We start from the raw sequence: 15,825 nt of genomic DNA on the forward strand, positions 1-15,825 counted from the left end.
AAAACCCTTTGAGTATTGCATGTTAACACATGATTAATTTGCATGGTTTGACTTCCTAAACTGCCTAAAAAGCAATGTTTACGGCAAACTTGCACTAGGCTATGGATGTCCTTTCACCAGACATCGGAATAGGTCACACTCTCATGTGCGCCCGGCTAGGGCAGCGCAAGCACATTTGCAGACGACACTGCTCTCATATTCCATCTTGCAGGGGACATAGGAGTCCAGTGCACGCAGAGCGTCCCTTGAACAAAGTCAGCAATTGTGTACGCAGACTGGCATTTACAGATACCAGAAGCAGTAGTTACAGCATCTCCTGACTGATGAGCTTAAAATCAAGTGCTTTGCTCTCCATTCTATCTATATATAATTTTTTGACAAAGTATTAAACTTTTGGAGCATAGGTAAAAGTTATGCCCTGTATGAAATTCCCAAACAATATGTTATGAGAGATCTAACTCCAGATAGCTTACCTGCCCCCAAAGAGTTCAGCTTTTCTTTAGCCACTCAAACTCATTTCTTCCTAAGGCTTCACTTACAATTGTACTTTCTAAAGCTAAATAAATGAGATCTTTCGTTTTGTTTTGTTTTGGGAAAAAATGTAACCCTTTCTTTATCATACCTTTTAAAGGCAATCTAGGTACGTTCAATGTGCAGAGATCGGTTATGACATAGGTCTACAGGCCCATGTATTGTCCTCCTTTTCTAGAGTCATGCTGTGATGCTAGAAAAGTTGTTTTTTTTTTTTTTCTGTAAACAGTACACTTACTTAGATGGCAGTGAATATTTGGGAATAAATATATCAAGCCCTCTTGAAGAAAATTAAGAGTTGTATATAAAATGCAAGTGTTCAGCATGAAAACACTTTCTCTTCCTACCCCCCCTTTAAAAAAACAGCATAATTAGACATTTGGATATAGAGTATATTTTACCAGTCTAAGTCTAAATAAAGGTTCTGAAAGGCTTTTGTCCCCCATTGTATATCTTACAATGCTCAAAGGGTTAATACAAGGCATTACATCAAAGGGGTTTTCTAACACTAGAACTAAGCACTGAATTAATGCTTCTATTCCAGTTTTTTTAAAAAAATCATCAAACTTGCAGAAATACTAGGATTCCATTAATTGATTTGTTCTAACCCTATACATGGAGGTTGATCTGATCTAGTGACAAGCCCAATTTTCAATAGCACTGCATGACAACCCCTTTCCCCCATGTTCTGGTACAATTCGTACCAATCACCAGGTCTGACCTTCTGATGGTGGTGGTCTCACCAAAAATGCGGGGGAGGGGAGGCGATAACAAAAGTCAATTTGTTGTATATAACCACTGCCTCAAATACACAAAGGTGACTTGCCCAAGTGTTTTTACTTTCTACTTGTGTCCACACAGGGAGGACCAACATCACAGTGACACACATTTTTTTTTCTTTTACACTAATGTTTCAAGCACAGCATTATTTTAGACATCTCAAATATATAATCTGAAGAATTTTTTAAAATTTGAAAATGCATCACATTTAGCACTTCTAGAGAGTGCATTCATGTAAAAAGGTTCATGATTACAGTAATGAAACTGTATTCATTCCTGAATGACTTTGACAGCATTCTACAAGAACATGTTCATTTTCACTCGTCTACGACAAATCAAAGGCAGTCAATGTTGCACACTACTAATTTTAGTTATGCAGTGTTAAAACCATTTTCTAAATTTTACTTTTGTTTTTAAAGTACACCATCTAAAGAGAGGTGCATGAACCGTGCTATACAGTACAAGAAAAAGCACAAAAAGGAAAGCAGATTTCTGAAAAGGCAGTAAGACTTATACAGTCAGTCCAAACAGAGTTTGGATGAAAATCCTGAAAAAGTGACCAGCTACTTAATATCCAAAAAAAAAAAAAAATTTGTTTAAATTGGATCCTGTGTTCCAAGGCAACGCTTCACCCATTTCACCCTATTGTTCACTGGCTTTATGAATGCAAATCTTTTGGTTATGATTCTCAAAGTATATGTGAAGAACAAACTATATTCATGATACTCAATCCAATTACATGAAAATATCTTTTCTGTAACCTAAAAATAGCCAGCACATCTTCCTTACATTTTTCCTCACTGAAAGTGTATCCCTTGGTCTATGTAGGTATTTTTCATGACTCGTGTTTGATTACAATGCCAAGAAATATTACGAAGTTCTTAAAATGTGTCCTTGTCACTTGTCAATAAACCTACTGAGAATATTAGTGTCTATTATTAGAAAAGTCACAGTTTCAATGAGTAAAAAAATGGAACTAAAATGTTTGATAAATGCAGTAAGTTGTGGATACTCCAATTTGCTCAAATGTATAAATGTATAAATTATGTTTGTATTTTCTAATATATTTCACAATCCAAGTTCAAAATTGCTAAGATCTTGTGACTGAATGTGTGTGCATGTCATATTGTGGCCTACAAATAACAGGAAGTAGCATAGATCATAGAAATTATTTGTCTACTAATCAGAACTATCTACACTAGTCACAAAAAATTAATGTTCCTAACTGTATTCATAATGGAGATCAGAATATTTTTAGTGAGTCAAGTTGAAATGTAATAATGTTTATTAATTCTCAGTCTGTCCAAATTTAGAACAAACCATGAACAACTGGAAGAAATGTTGAATCTTGGAGGATCCTTGATTCCTAACTTTAATTAACCTAATATTCCCATCATTTTCAGATTCTTCTAACAAAACAAATATATCCAACATTAAAGGAAACAATGATAATAAATACATTTAAAATTGTTCAATAAACAAGATGGTATCAGTAAATACATTTGGTCCAATACAGACATAGTATAGTTCTTGGGGTGGTGGACAGGGTGAGGAAAGTGAAAAAATTCAGAAAGGAGAGTCAGATGAAGAGTATTTCTTTCATTTTTGGATTTAAATTTACCTGTAAATGTTTCCTAATGCACATGAAGTAGATACACAGTCTTTGTAGCTTAGGGTGTCTTGCTTGCCTTTTGTGTGTGTGTGTGTGATGGTTCAAATTTCATTGCCTTTTTGGGAGAAAAAAAAGGGGATGATCATTTAAATGATATTTAGATAAAGGTGATGAGCTAGTAAAGGCTTTCAAATATGTGAGTAGTATAATACAAAATTTTAATCAATTTAAAAAATTACATCTAAAATATTTAAAGTTTACTTAAGAAACTTGTTGATCTTAGCTATTTGAGTAGTCTAAGGCATCGAGCAACAGCAGTTGAAGTAGACTGCGCATTACCCGATAAGCCATTTGGTATTTTTAACTTTACAGATTGGCTCACCCTCTTCTTTCCACCCCCTCCCTCCACCCCAATAAAACAGGAAAGATAAACATCTTGAGTTTAATATAGGCCCCATTAATAATCTGTGAATCATTTTGTGCTTTCCCTTTTTTTTTTTTTTGGCTTTATGTATTTATTCTTCTTGATTAGCTTTTTTAGAACTATTTAAATGAATGGATGTGCCTGCTTTGTTGTTGTTGTTGTTGTTGTTGTTGTTGCTGTTAAAAATTTGAGTGCTTAAAAGAACCTTGGCTCTTCATGTAAATTAAAATGGGGACGGGTGTACCCACTCTAGGATCTCACCTTCTGATTTTGTAGCTGACTCCTGCCCACGGGCACTCATGTGGCATGTGGACACAGACACCCAGACACACAGACGAACATTTAGACTGAAAAGATGCACTTCAATAAGTACCTTATTTTAACTTTCTTAAATTATAACTAGATAAGAATGGTCTAACATATATATGATTTTATGTAACAAGTTGGTAATTAAAACTAGCCTGCTATTCCACATTCTTAAGCAATCTGATTATATAATCAAGTAATATTCAGCTCTAAGAACAAAAAATAGATTCACGGTCACTCAAAGAGGGAAACTGATTTGTTGTCTTTTTGTTTTGCTTTGTTTGCCCTACATTTCCTTTGAAGAACATGTAACCTGTCCTTACTTCGAAAATCTGAAAATGACAGGCACATCTTGTCAAGTGGATTGAAGAGGAATTGACATGAACAAAATAAGCCTTACTAAACCTTAGCTTCAGTTCTGTTTTAAGGCACCATGTTATAGCCGAGGTACGATGATCCCTGATGTACATTCTTCAATGGCACTGGTCCATCCAGCCACCTACCCAAATCCTACAGAATCGGGGATAAGCAACGGTACGGTGTGCCAGTTACACTGCCTTCAGGTTCTGTTTAAAATTTAAATCCACATACTTTAGAAACCAGGAAATATTTTTGAAGGAAATAACGATATGCAGGTTGCTACATTCCTTGCATTCTATAAATTTTCTTTTATAATAGCAGCATATCGAACTACTATTAGGAAAAAAGACCTGGAATAAAAGAAAGTCATCCAATGGAATGGTTTCCTGTACGTCCAGCTCAGCATAAGTAGCATGTACACTTAAAAAAAAAAGTCAAGTCATTTTTTTCAGCTTCAGTATCTAACTATAACAGCCCCACTCAACAGCAGGATGCATCTGTGCAGTGGTCCCAAATACAGAATCAGTAGTCATTAAACAGAGGAATTGGTATGCAAATAACAGTTAAAATTCAATGTTTAACGGAAGCTTGCATTAACATGATTTAATAATTATGTACACAAATTATGTACATATTAGCATAATCTCTTGCATTTCTGTCATTTACTCTGAACTGATAAATGCACAGCTCAATTTTTCTTCAGAGAAAAATAGATGACCTTCCCAACCCTCTATCACTATAATAAAAATGCTCTGTATTCTTTCTCCATACTCCAAAATGTTATCAAAATAGTGTCTTGTAGTTCTGTCCAATGAAAAGCACCTTTCAAAAGCAAATTTGATGCATCTGCTGCCAAATGGGCATGCCTCCAGTGTAAATCAAAGAAATTCATTTCTTTTGATATTTCACAGAAGTGCATCTAAATAAAAATTTACACATGAAATACACCAAGACTAACAATCAACAATAAAATATTTAAACTACAAAAATGTAAATTACTTTTAATTATAAGAAAACAAAAATATTAAGTGTTGTAAAAATCCTTCTTGACACCTGAAACTAAGGGGAAAAAAACTCTTATTATTAAGAGGCAAATCATTTGTTTACATTAAAAAAAAAAAAGACCTGGCAAAATACATACACCCATTCCATTTCACAACTCCAAAAAGGTAATGTTCAGCACAGATAGAATTTGACAACAGTCGACCTTCAGGCTTATTAAATTTTCAACTTAAGCCCAATATCAACAGGGTTAATGTTAGCTGGAAAAATACACTTTAATATTCTTTAGACTGCAGTGTAGGTATTTCCTGTAGCGCTGCACTGCCTGATAGTCTGAGTACTTGTGACGATGTGCTCACTGTGAATTGGATTCAGGAGGCTTGGTTGCACGCTGCTCTCAAGAACAGGCTGCAGACAGCCCACTGGAAATGCCTGGTTCAGCTCAGTTTTCTCTCTTTTGGCTTGAGGTTCTGAAGAATCGTCTAGTTCTTCATCCATTTCACTTTCCACTTCACTGCCTTCATCTGCACAAACAAACAGTACCAAGACTATTACCAAAAGGCAAATTGGAAAATGGCAATCAACACATACTTTAGATACACTTTAACAGGTGAGACCTATATATCATGGATAAGCAGGGGCTACTATAAAGACTTTTTGGTGCACACGAATGTGGTAGACCACAATATTAAATAGGCCCTTGATTCCTATTATGAAAAATTATAAAGACAGAGGCAGTAGTATCAGATTAAAAATGCACAATGAATTTCCATTCCTGGCAACACTGTTACTCACTGTTAATAGCTGGTATTCATTTCTGGAAATTAAATGTATTAAATATAGTCACTGTTACCTCTAAATTTTAATACATTTTATATTAACTAAAACATAATTATAATGGAATACCATTTAATTTTTTCCAGCAGCACAGTTACAATTCAAAAGTAGAGAAAGAAATGCTCACACAGCTTTACTATTGTGTAACATTCTCTTCAGAAGAGTGTAGAGAATACCTCTTCACGAGTGATCATTTTTAAACAGTGGGAATATATTTTTGCCTTAAAAATCTTTTAACTCTAACTTCAACAAGTTTTACTGTTTACTAAAAAAAAAAAAGACATATATAATAACATTGAACACCTCATTTATTATTAAAATACTCGAATCTCTATACTTGTTATATTTTGACTTACAGTGACTTGTAAAAGCAGAATCAAATCTCCACGATATTTTCCTCAATGGCATGTCATGTACGAGTAGCTCTTCAGTCAGATAAAGCTGGACTCTTTCTAAGGTTGAGTCTAGTTTTACCTTTTGGGGCACAGCTACCACACAAGTCCCTGCTAATGCAGCTCTTAATATCATGGGGCCCCTTGACTTTTCTTATTATCAACTGGGGCAAAGATGGTTCCAGAGAACACTGGTTAGGAATAACAGGGACCTTCCATGTCCAGTTGTGCCATACACAGTTGCCAGGAGCAAAATCTCCTGAGAAATGGTATAGGTAATTAAAAAGATGGAGTTCAGATATACTGACTAGAAATGATGTCTGTAAAGCATCATTAAGCGATAAACACAGAACTCTTACATGAGGCAAAAGATGTTCTGGCCCATGTATTTTATATGCAAAATGGGCTTGATAATATTAGATTTGTTAGAACAAGCACAGCTGAAGGACTGGTTGGCTGCAGGAAGAAGGATACATTGGCAGACACATGATTCATCAAGGAGGTATAATTGAAACATTTGTATGATACTTTGTTTAGTTAATGCATTTGTTTATATATTATATAAAGAAAAAAAGGAAGGATCCTCACACAAAATTGGTAATGGTAGTAGTCTCTTACACTTGTGACTATGAAGTCTCACTCTCTGTAGTTTCTAATTCTCTGTATTGCTTGAAATATTTATACAGAGGTATTATTACTTTTATTACGAGGAAAGAGCCCACAAAAAGTCTTGAAGTTTTCACATTCAAGCCGTAGGCTCTGATCCGGACAATCTGGCTGTGTATCTCAAGAAGCATCAGGTCTGGGTGTGGATGGGATCATCAGGGCCCCACCACGTATGGGAGGTAAAATCACGTTGCTTCTCAGCTCCCTCTCTACCTACTTTACTGTGCCTGAGAAATAGTGTCAAAATAATAATAGTAAACAAAACAAAACAAAAAACAGCACTGAAAGGGAAAAAAAGAACCATTTCAAGAAGGTAGGCCAGGGAAGAGACTGTGAGGAAAGTCCTCTCCTCTGCCTGCTGTGGATGGGGACGGTGGCAACGGGGTGCTGGACTGAACAAAGGTCAGCGCTCCAGGCCGCTTTTGCTTAGGTCCATGCTGGGGTGACAGGGTGCCTTTGGATAGAGTGAAGGCAATCCACAAAAGCGAGAATGCTTGGTCCAGTTCCTAAGGGCAAAGAATGCAATTCCATAGATATTTTATGCACCTATAAAGACGCAAAGACATTTCTGGGAAACCTGCTTATGATTATGAACACTTGGTGTACAAAATTAAAATTTGGGGCTACTGGAGTGTACTGAAGACCTTGTTTTGGTTCAGCACTTTACAAAGAGGACTGGCTGCCATTCAGTGTTTGGCCAAATCTTAGTGCACGTCCGGGCACCCGAGGGACAGAACCCCCAAATCTGGGTCATGAGGCTTTGGAGTCAGCGCCTCTCCAGGGTTGCCTTACGTTGGACATGGGTTTCAACTGCCACCATTATTGCTCAGAAATTACAAATTACTATCATCTTATAATTAACTTACTTTTCTGAGGGTTATTTGGCTAATCCTAGAGTATATACTTGTAGCAACAATATATTTGAGCTATCATTTTCTACTTTTCCTGCTTTGCTACTATGCATGTTACTCTAACAGGAATTAATGCATCCACAATTGGTAGAGACTGACAGTTCAACATGGGGGTGCTGTGGATTCACAGGTGACTTTTCCTGGCACATTAATGTTTTCTACCACCAAGGAGGCACAGCTGCTGGACACAGCGACCTAGTACAGGATGCTCCAGAAAACAGCACTGTGCTCATGTGCAGATTCCCCAAGTCCTCCCTCTTGCCTCAGATGCCCACTGGTTCTGGCTGTGTTCTGGAAGGGCCAATCGTGTTGTTCTCACCAGTCTTTGTGCACATTATCCCTGACTATAGAACTCAATTCCTTGAAACCCATTTTTTTTTGTTTGTTTTTGAAAAAAGGCCTACATTTTCTACTGTTTATCAGAAATTTTACATTTTTATAAAAACTGGGCTATTATTTTTTATAGGATTTTTTTGCTTGTGTTTGCTCTATTCCAACCATATTTTCCCCTGAACCCTATTCCTTTTACTCTGTGGTTCTGTAGAGCAGAAGGTTCTTCAGGAATATATATCGTATTGTCGTATTAGAGTGGCAATGCTGGCATTAAAATTTAAGAAGAAAAATTAGGGACAACTGTAATAGCATAAACAAAGTATTAGGAAATTTAAGAACATATGGTATCCTTTCCATCTATACCACTACTGATCTTGCTTTTACAGTAAACACCATTGCTCTTTTTGAGTTCTTTTTCCACTGAGAAGTGTGAAGTGGTGATACAGAGGCTGAGGAATCTTTTCTCTTGCCAGGTAGGCCTTGAATAAAAATATTTTGACCAATTTTATCACTTTTCTCTAGGACTCTGGAGATAGAAATAATTTCTTGTTACTTATGATGAATTTCAGGCAAAGAGTCAAAATGAGCTTGTAACAGCATTTAAATTTAATTCTGGCATTTAAGGCACCTCACATAAAGAAAGCAAAGAAATGGAGAAATAGTGAAGGATTCCTAAGACATACTGTCATATTCATCTAGGATTGTATGCCATTTCCACAGAATATGAGGGTCATAGACACACACTACATTTTCCTCTATGAGAATTTCTCAGTTAAATAAAGTCTTTAACAATGTACATTATTTTCAATTCTTACCTTTATCCAGATTTCCAGGAGACACAGCATTTAAATCACCAAACTGCAAAACAACAGTCATTTGTGCAAAAGTTATTGCCAAGCAGAATAAAATAATATTATCAGTCTGTGGTAATAAAAAAAAAAAAGCCCACACTATGATTTTTTAAACTATAAACTAGTGACCGTTTTGTTCTCTAGCTATACAGGTCATGTAATTTTTCAATCAAACTTGCCAAATTTGAACAGTTTAAATTGTGCCACAATTTAGCTGTCTTAGCCACTTTGCCAAAGGATGACAATTTTCTCTGCCTTCCACGTTCCATTTCACTTTTATTATCTCAACTTAGCAGTGAAGAAATAGGGGCCTGGCAGCCTGGATGAACATGGACGTGGAGGACGTGGAAAAGCTCCGGCGAAGCAGGACGCAACAGCTCCACTCCCATGCCCAGTCCACGAGTCCCCCTGGAGTCCACACTAGAAAAACACGGTCCAGCCACTTGGTTGAATTGTTTTTCAAGCTTTTATTAGTTGAAATGAAAAACATTAAGAGGAACTCCAAAGCTGAGAGTATTTACTTGTATAAAAAGACTTAGCTATTTGTAATTCGATGTTCTTATTTAAAAGGATAATGGGGTTCCACTTTAAAAAAGGTATCTGATCATTATAGCGCAAACAAAAAGAGCTTGAAGTAACATGAAACAATTAGTAACCTTCAGCCGAGACTTTATGTTCTACCTTGGTTCAAGAAGATGATAATTTTAAAATAAGAGAATACATATTGAGAATCTCAAGGTGAACAAAGATGAATACACTAAATAAAAAATTGAAGAGCAGAAATAACAAAGTGAATTGGAAAATGGTGAAGTAAAACCTAAACTCATCCACTTTTTAAACGGTAAACATTACATTTTTTTTAAAGCTGAAGATCAAAATAAGTCATTATTAGAAATTCAGGTTTCTCAACAGACTTTTAAAAAGGTGAGACAGAAATGCTACTTACATTCGGAAGTTTGCTTATAAAGAGTTCCATGATAGGAGTATTTTTTTCATCTACAAGGTATGTCTATAAAGTAATAAAACTGATCTTATTTTGCAAACATACACATTTTATTAAACCTAAACATGTATTGTTCTTCATAGTAGCTACCTTGGGAGCATATACATTTATTCCACGGTTTAATGTCCTGGAATTCCTCTTTGACAATTTCAAGAGTCAGTTTATATGTTATTCAAGAAAGCCCACCTTATTATTTTACATCAATTGTGACTCCAAATCATACTCCAAATTTTATTCACTATAGTTGGTTCTTGGATGATTTGTTACTACTCACCAAGATAAAATTCACCTCTCACAATTTAGGTATTCAAAATAATGTCATTATACTCCTTATTATTTCTTAGCAGTTCAGAAGCAGTTTAAAAAGAGGCATTCCACAACATTTTAAGCCATAACAGCATTACTGGAACAAATGTACGGCCTTCCTAGGTGACTGCTTTGAAGGGGACAAGGGCCTCCCTGACACATAACTCCTAGTATGTTTGGCAGATTGCCCCATTACTTTATAGGTACATCTCTTAGGGAAACAAATGATAAAATTATGAACACTGAACTGTCATTTTAAAGTTGGTCCTGACCATATGGATCAAAATGAAAAATTCAGAGTTTAAATTACATAAATTTCTTGAATTAAAGAGTATATACAAACAACAACAACAACAAAAATCAATGAGACACTTTATTTTACTTTATTATAGGACTACAAACAGAGAATCTGAAGCCAAGGGATCACTTATAAGTTATTTCTAATTGATACAACACAGTAAGATTTTTGTTTCTTTAAAATAAATACTTGACAATTAAGATCCAACTCTGGAAACAAGTTGGCAGTGATGACTCTAAACATCCCTACATACTTATGAAAAATAAATATTCCACTAATAATCTGAGACTAAATTTTTATTGCCACTGATGAACAATAATATCACACAAACCATACTCTGGACATATTTGAAATTTTTTAAAAAGAAAAACTGCTTTTAGTTGCTGCTTAACTGAAAATATGACAATTTCCTCAATACAAAGATTTTCCTTAGGAAGTTTCTGCTCAATCTAAATATATATATGTATATATCATTATTCAGGATGCTAAAAATGAAAGCCAAACCAATTGACATCTCAGTAACTGTTGTTACCATTGGTAAAAATACATATGCATACTAAATTCTGTGTGCTTGTGGCCATACACTGTGCTGGACACTATTGAAAGTTTTAGAGACACTGTCAATGCCTCTAGGTATCTCTAGGATCAATGACAAAATTTCACCTGAACAGCAAATATAACGGATTTAAAATATCTTGTAAATAAGGGGTAAGATTTTGATATCCTTTATAGCTAAAGATAAAGGTTTTTATATGCATTTTACATGTGAGCAAAGAATATACATGTAATTAAGAAAAAACACTTCAATCCTCTAGATAGTCGGAGTAAGATTAGGTGAATCAGTTAATACAGTCATTATTCAATAAATACTTATTCAGAATTTACTATGTGCTAGACACTGTACCAGCCAGTTCCAGTCAGTTCAATCTGAAAATATTCCCTCTTTCTGGATGTGGGTATCAGAAGTTGCTTATTATGAAGGATAGGCAGTTTTACCAAAAATGAGGCAACCTGGAAACCTTTGAGAAAGCTTTAGACGTGAACGGTTATTAGAAAAGGAAATCAGTCGCAAGGGTTTTGGAGAGAGTGGGAAGGAAAACCATCAACGGTGGCAGGAAGACTGCGAGCGGGCCTGGGCAAGACCGCATCGCAGACAGGGGCCGGAGGGCCATGTATTTAGCTTGGGCTAGCACAAGCCAGAAACAGAAGAGGAGGAAAAGATAAAGGATTTGGATGAAAAAAGGGAGATTTGTAAGAAAGTTGGTCGCTGTAGTTGTAGCTTCAGAAATGGAAAAACTGTTGCTGCTTCCTAACTTCCCCACTGCCCAGGGGACCGGAGGGGGTACTACTCACTGAGGTGACATGTTACAGCTTATAGAAAGCACCGTCATGGTTCAGTATATGATGGGCTCACTCTCATATATTAGGACCTCAAGTACTGCTTTCTCAATATCACTTCTGCAGAGAGGCATTTTCTGACAGCCCTCAGTATCACCTTTCCTGTCATTCTCAGTCGTTTCCTTCAAAGCACCTACCACAATACACAACACTTACTTTGCATCCTCATCTAGTATATGTCTTCCCAGCCCTAACGCCAGTGCCATGAGGGTAAGGACCGACTCTGTTTGTCTTCTTCATAAATATATCCCCGAATCTGATAAACATGACCTGATAACCAAATGAATGAATTTGCTTCCTCTTTGCAGCCTCACAAAAAGACATATATTTGGCAGGGTAGAGAGCTTAGGTTTAATCTTATAGCTATTGAAGACAATGATTTGTCTAACATTATATAGGAAATACAGTGGTGTTAGATTTGAGACCAGATACTCTGATTCTTAGAAGCTAGAAAGAGGTGAGAAGAAGGGAAGGAGGGAGGGAGGGAAGGAGGGAGGGAAAGAAACAGAGACATGTGAGAGGGGGGAGAGAGAGAGAAAGAATGTACGTTCCATACATGGAGAAAGGAATATAAATTAAGGGTTTTAAAATGTGCCCTGGGGTTAGAAAGCGTATGGCCTTTGATATACGTAGGAATTAAAATTCTGTCGGCTAGACAGAAAAATAGGGAATGTCATAAGAGTAGAAATAGAATGGAACACAGAGAAAGCATATCTGTTGTTTTCAGGAGAAAAAGACCTCCTATCCTAGAAACCATTCCCTCCAGGTCCTGACAAAGGGTCGTAACGATGAGCACCCTTCTGGACAACAGCAGATTAAAAAAGCAATGGTCAAGTCAGCCAGTGAGAGTCTAGACCATAAATTCATGTTAAGACTAGTAACAGCCATGAAGTGTAAATGGGCACCTGGCCAGCACGGCCAGTGCAACTGCAAGACAGGATCCTTGAGAGACACCCTGATAGTGACCCTGACCTGTGGCCAAGCAGCTGAGGAGTTTCATTACAGGACTGTGAGGCCTAACACCTGTCTTTAAGCAGAGGCACCATGAGAGGAGTTGGGCTCAGAAGGGCAAATGCAGCCCATGGGTGCACTGAGAGGCTACCGCGCATGAGATCCAGCAGCAGGAACTTTGCATGGGGAGGGGGACAAGCCTTGTATCACAATCCTTGGAAAGTGAAAGAATGCAGAGGAATTTATGGAGCCCTGACAGCAAGCAGGAGAGGATTCACAGGAGGCCCATTCGCAGAGACTGGGTATAGAAGTAGGGAGTAGAGGCAACAGAGTTCAGGGACTGGGGGGAAAGCCTTACTCATAGGGACACTTTCCCTGTGGAAGAGTTTACCCTGGGGAAAAAGGATCAGTGAATAATCATAGCCACATCATATCAGGTAGCCAGGTAAACATTCCATGTAGGAAGTACATTTTACTAGAAAACCTGTTAGTGCATCCAGATTAATAGATTTACAGGTACAGATACATATTCATTCTCTCTCTTTCTCTCTCTCTCTCTCAGTGTGTTGTCAGGAATAGGGGTTGGCAAAATTTCTTTTCAGTAAAGGGGCAGACAGTAAATATTTTAGTCTCTATGGTCCTGGAACAATTATTCAACTACTACTATAGTGCAAACATAGCCATAGACAATAGTAAATGAATGTGTGTGACTGTTTTCCAACAAAATTTTACTTACAAAAACAGATGATGGGCTGACCCCTGGCTAGAAGAAGAGCTTAGAAACCCTGGAAGATCTGCTCCAGTTCACAAACAGTGACAGGAATGGAAGATTTTGTCTTTAAGGACAGTGCGAAAACTTTGGTGACAGGAAGGATACGGAACCAGAGGCTTTAAGGGCTAGCGGGACTCAGGCACATGGGCAACAATTGTAGGTCACAAGGAAAGAAACATGGGTCAACTTTTAAAGATGGGAAGCCATTTGGAGGACTCATCTTCCCTTTTTCCCATGGAGGCTTTCATGTATAGACATGCAGATCATGGCTGGCATTTAACTGTGCGAATAGTGAAGAAGTCTAGGATGAGAGAAGAGATGGTGCTGAAGGTTGAAAGAAGAGACCAGGAAAAAGGTCACGCGTGTTATAGTAATTCAGATGGCGCAAGCCTCCCTAGTGGGAAGTCCATTCCAATTTGGATGGTAAGTGAAGATGTGAGGAGGTAGTCCAACAGCATAAATTCTCCACTGGTAAAAGCAAATGGGGAGTAGTTACAGGTGAGGAGGGTCTTCAGGGTGGAGTTATCAAGGGAGAAACAATGGCAAAATGTATGTTGAGAGGAGAAGGAAGAAAAAATAATATACTGGAGGGAGAGTCTACAATCCACAAATAATAAATGACTTCAGAGCAATATCGCTTTCTTACTTTAATAGTTTTCTATTGCTGCTCTACCAGGTTACCACAAATTTAGTGGCTAAAAATAATACATACATATTATTTTCAAATTCTGAAGGTTAGAATTCTAAACTAGGTCTCACTGAGCTAAAACCAAGGTGCTGGCAGGGATGCACTCCTTTCCGAAGACCCTAAGGGAACACTTCTCCTTTCCTCTCCCGGCTTGTGGAGGCTGCCCGCCATCCTCGGCGCAGCCCCCTTCCGGTTTCAGGGCCAGCCATGTCAGGCTGCGTCTTTCGCCCGCTACATCGCTTTGACACCGACTCTTCTGCCTCTCTCTTGCACTGTTAAGGACCTTTGTGATCACCGTGAGCCTGTCCAGATAATCCAGGGTAACCTCTTCATTTCAAGGTTCATGAATTAGTAAACTTAATTCCATCTGTAACCCATCATAGTCACAGGTCCTAGGGATTACTATGTAGACATCTTTGGATGCCCATTAAACTGCCTACCGCAGGTATCTGTTTTTTAAAAAACATTTGCCTAAAGCCAAAATATGGAAGCAACTCGAAGTGCCTATTGATAGAAAACTAAATTAAAAAGCTGTGGTACATACATACAGTAGAACATAACTTGGCCATAAAACTAATGAAACCTTACTGTTTGTAACAGCATAGATGGACCTAGAGAGTATCATGCTAAGTGAAATAAGTCAGTCAGAGAAAGACAAATATATCATATCATATTTTATTTATATGTGGAATCTAGAGAATATAAACAAACAAACAAAACAGAAACAGACTCACAGATACAGAGAACCAACTGATGGTTGCCAGAGGGGATGGGGGTTATGGGACCAGGTGAAAAAGGTGAAGGGATTGAGAAGCACAGGTTAATAGTTACAGAACAGTCATGGGGATATAAAGTACAACATAGGAAATATAGTCAATAATATAGTAATAACTATCTATGATACCAGGTGGGTATTAGAAATAGAGGGAGGATGCTTTGTGAAGTTTATGATTGTCTATTATTCTGTACACCTGCAACTAATACAAAATAATAATGAATGTAAATTATAATGGAAAAACAATTTAAAAGAAAAAACATGTTTCTAAAGAAAAAAATTGAAGGGGTAAAAAAAGAAAGGAAAAAAAAATCTGCCAAAGTAAAAATATTTGTCATTTTTTCTATTATTAAAGGAAACGTACCCTCCAGATTAAGCTGTTTAGGACATAGTAATTTTTTCCTCAATTTTGTTTGTGTTGTGTTTTCCACTGGGGTCAGGGTGGGGTACTATATAGACATAATTTCATGTTTTATGTTATATTTGTCACTAAGGACATTTTTACTTTATTTTTCATTTATGGACTTAGAATTTTAAGTACAACTTCCTACCAGTCAACATTTTTTACAGCACGCATTTCAAGGTCTAGGTTTGCTGAAGCCAACCATACATCCAAAAAGTTTACCAGG

At 37.0% G+C, this 15,825-nt stretch overlaps 1 protein-coding gene across 1 annotated transcript in view; it reads right to left on the reverse strand.

Annotated features, from left to right (window-relative positions):
* Positions 1-5,300: 5,300 nt before the first annotated feature.
* The window catches only part of RFX3 (regulatory factor X3), a 212,454-nt gene continuing 201,929 nt past the window's right edge, over positions 5,301-15,825 (reverse strand). The window contains exons 16-17 of the mRNA XM_054583074.1: positions 8,970-9,012; positions 5,301-5,539 (exon numbers count right to left, since the gene is read on the reverse strand). Of these exons, the coding sequence (XP_054439049.1) occupies positions 5,301-5,539; positions 8,970-9,012 (282 nt within the window). The remainder of the gene's footprint in view (positions 5,540-8,969; positions 9,013-15,825) is intronic.

The sequence above is a fragment of the Pteronotus mesoamericanus genome, unplaced genomic scaffold, assembly GCF_021234165.1.
Source record: "Pteronotus mesoamericanus isolate MK-2021 breed Mesoamerican mustached bat unplaced genomic scaffold, CSHL_Meso_final contig_73, whole genome shotgun sequence".
In the NCBI taxonomy this organism is placed as follows: Eukaryota; Metazoa; Chordata; class Mammalia; order Chiroptera; family Mormoopidae; genus Pteronotus; species Pteronotus mesoamericanus.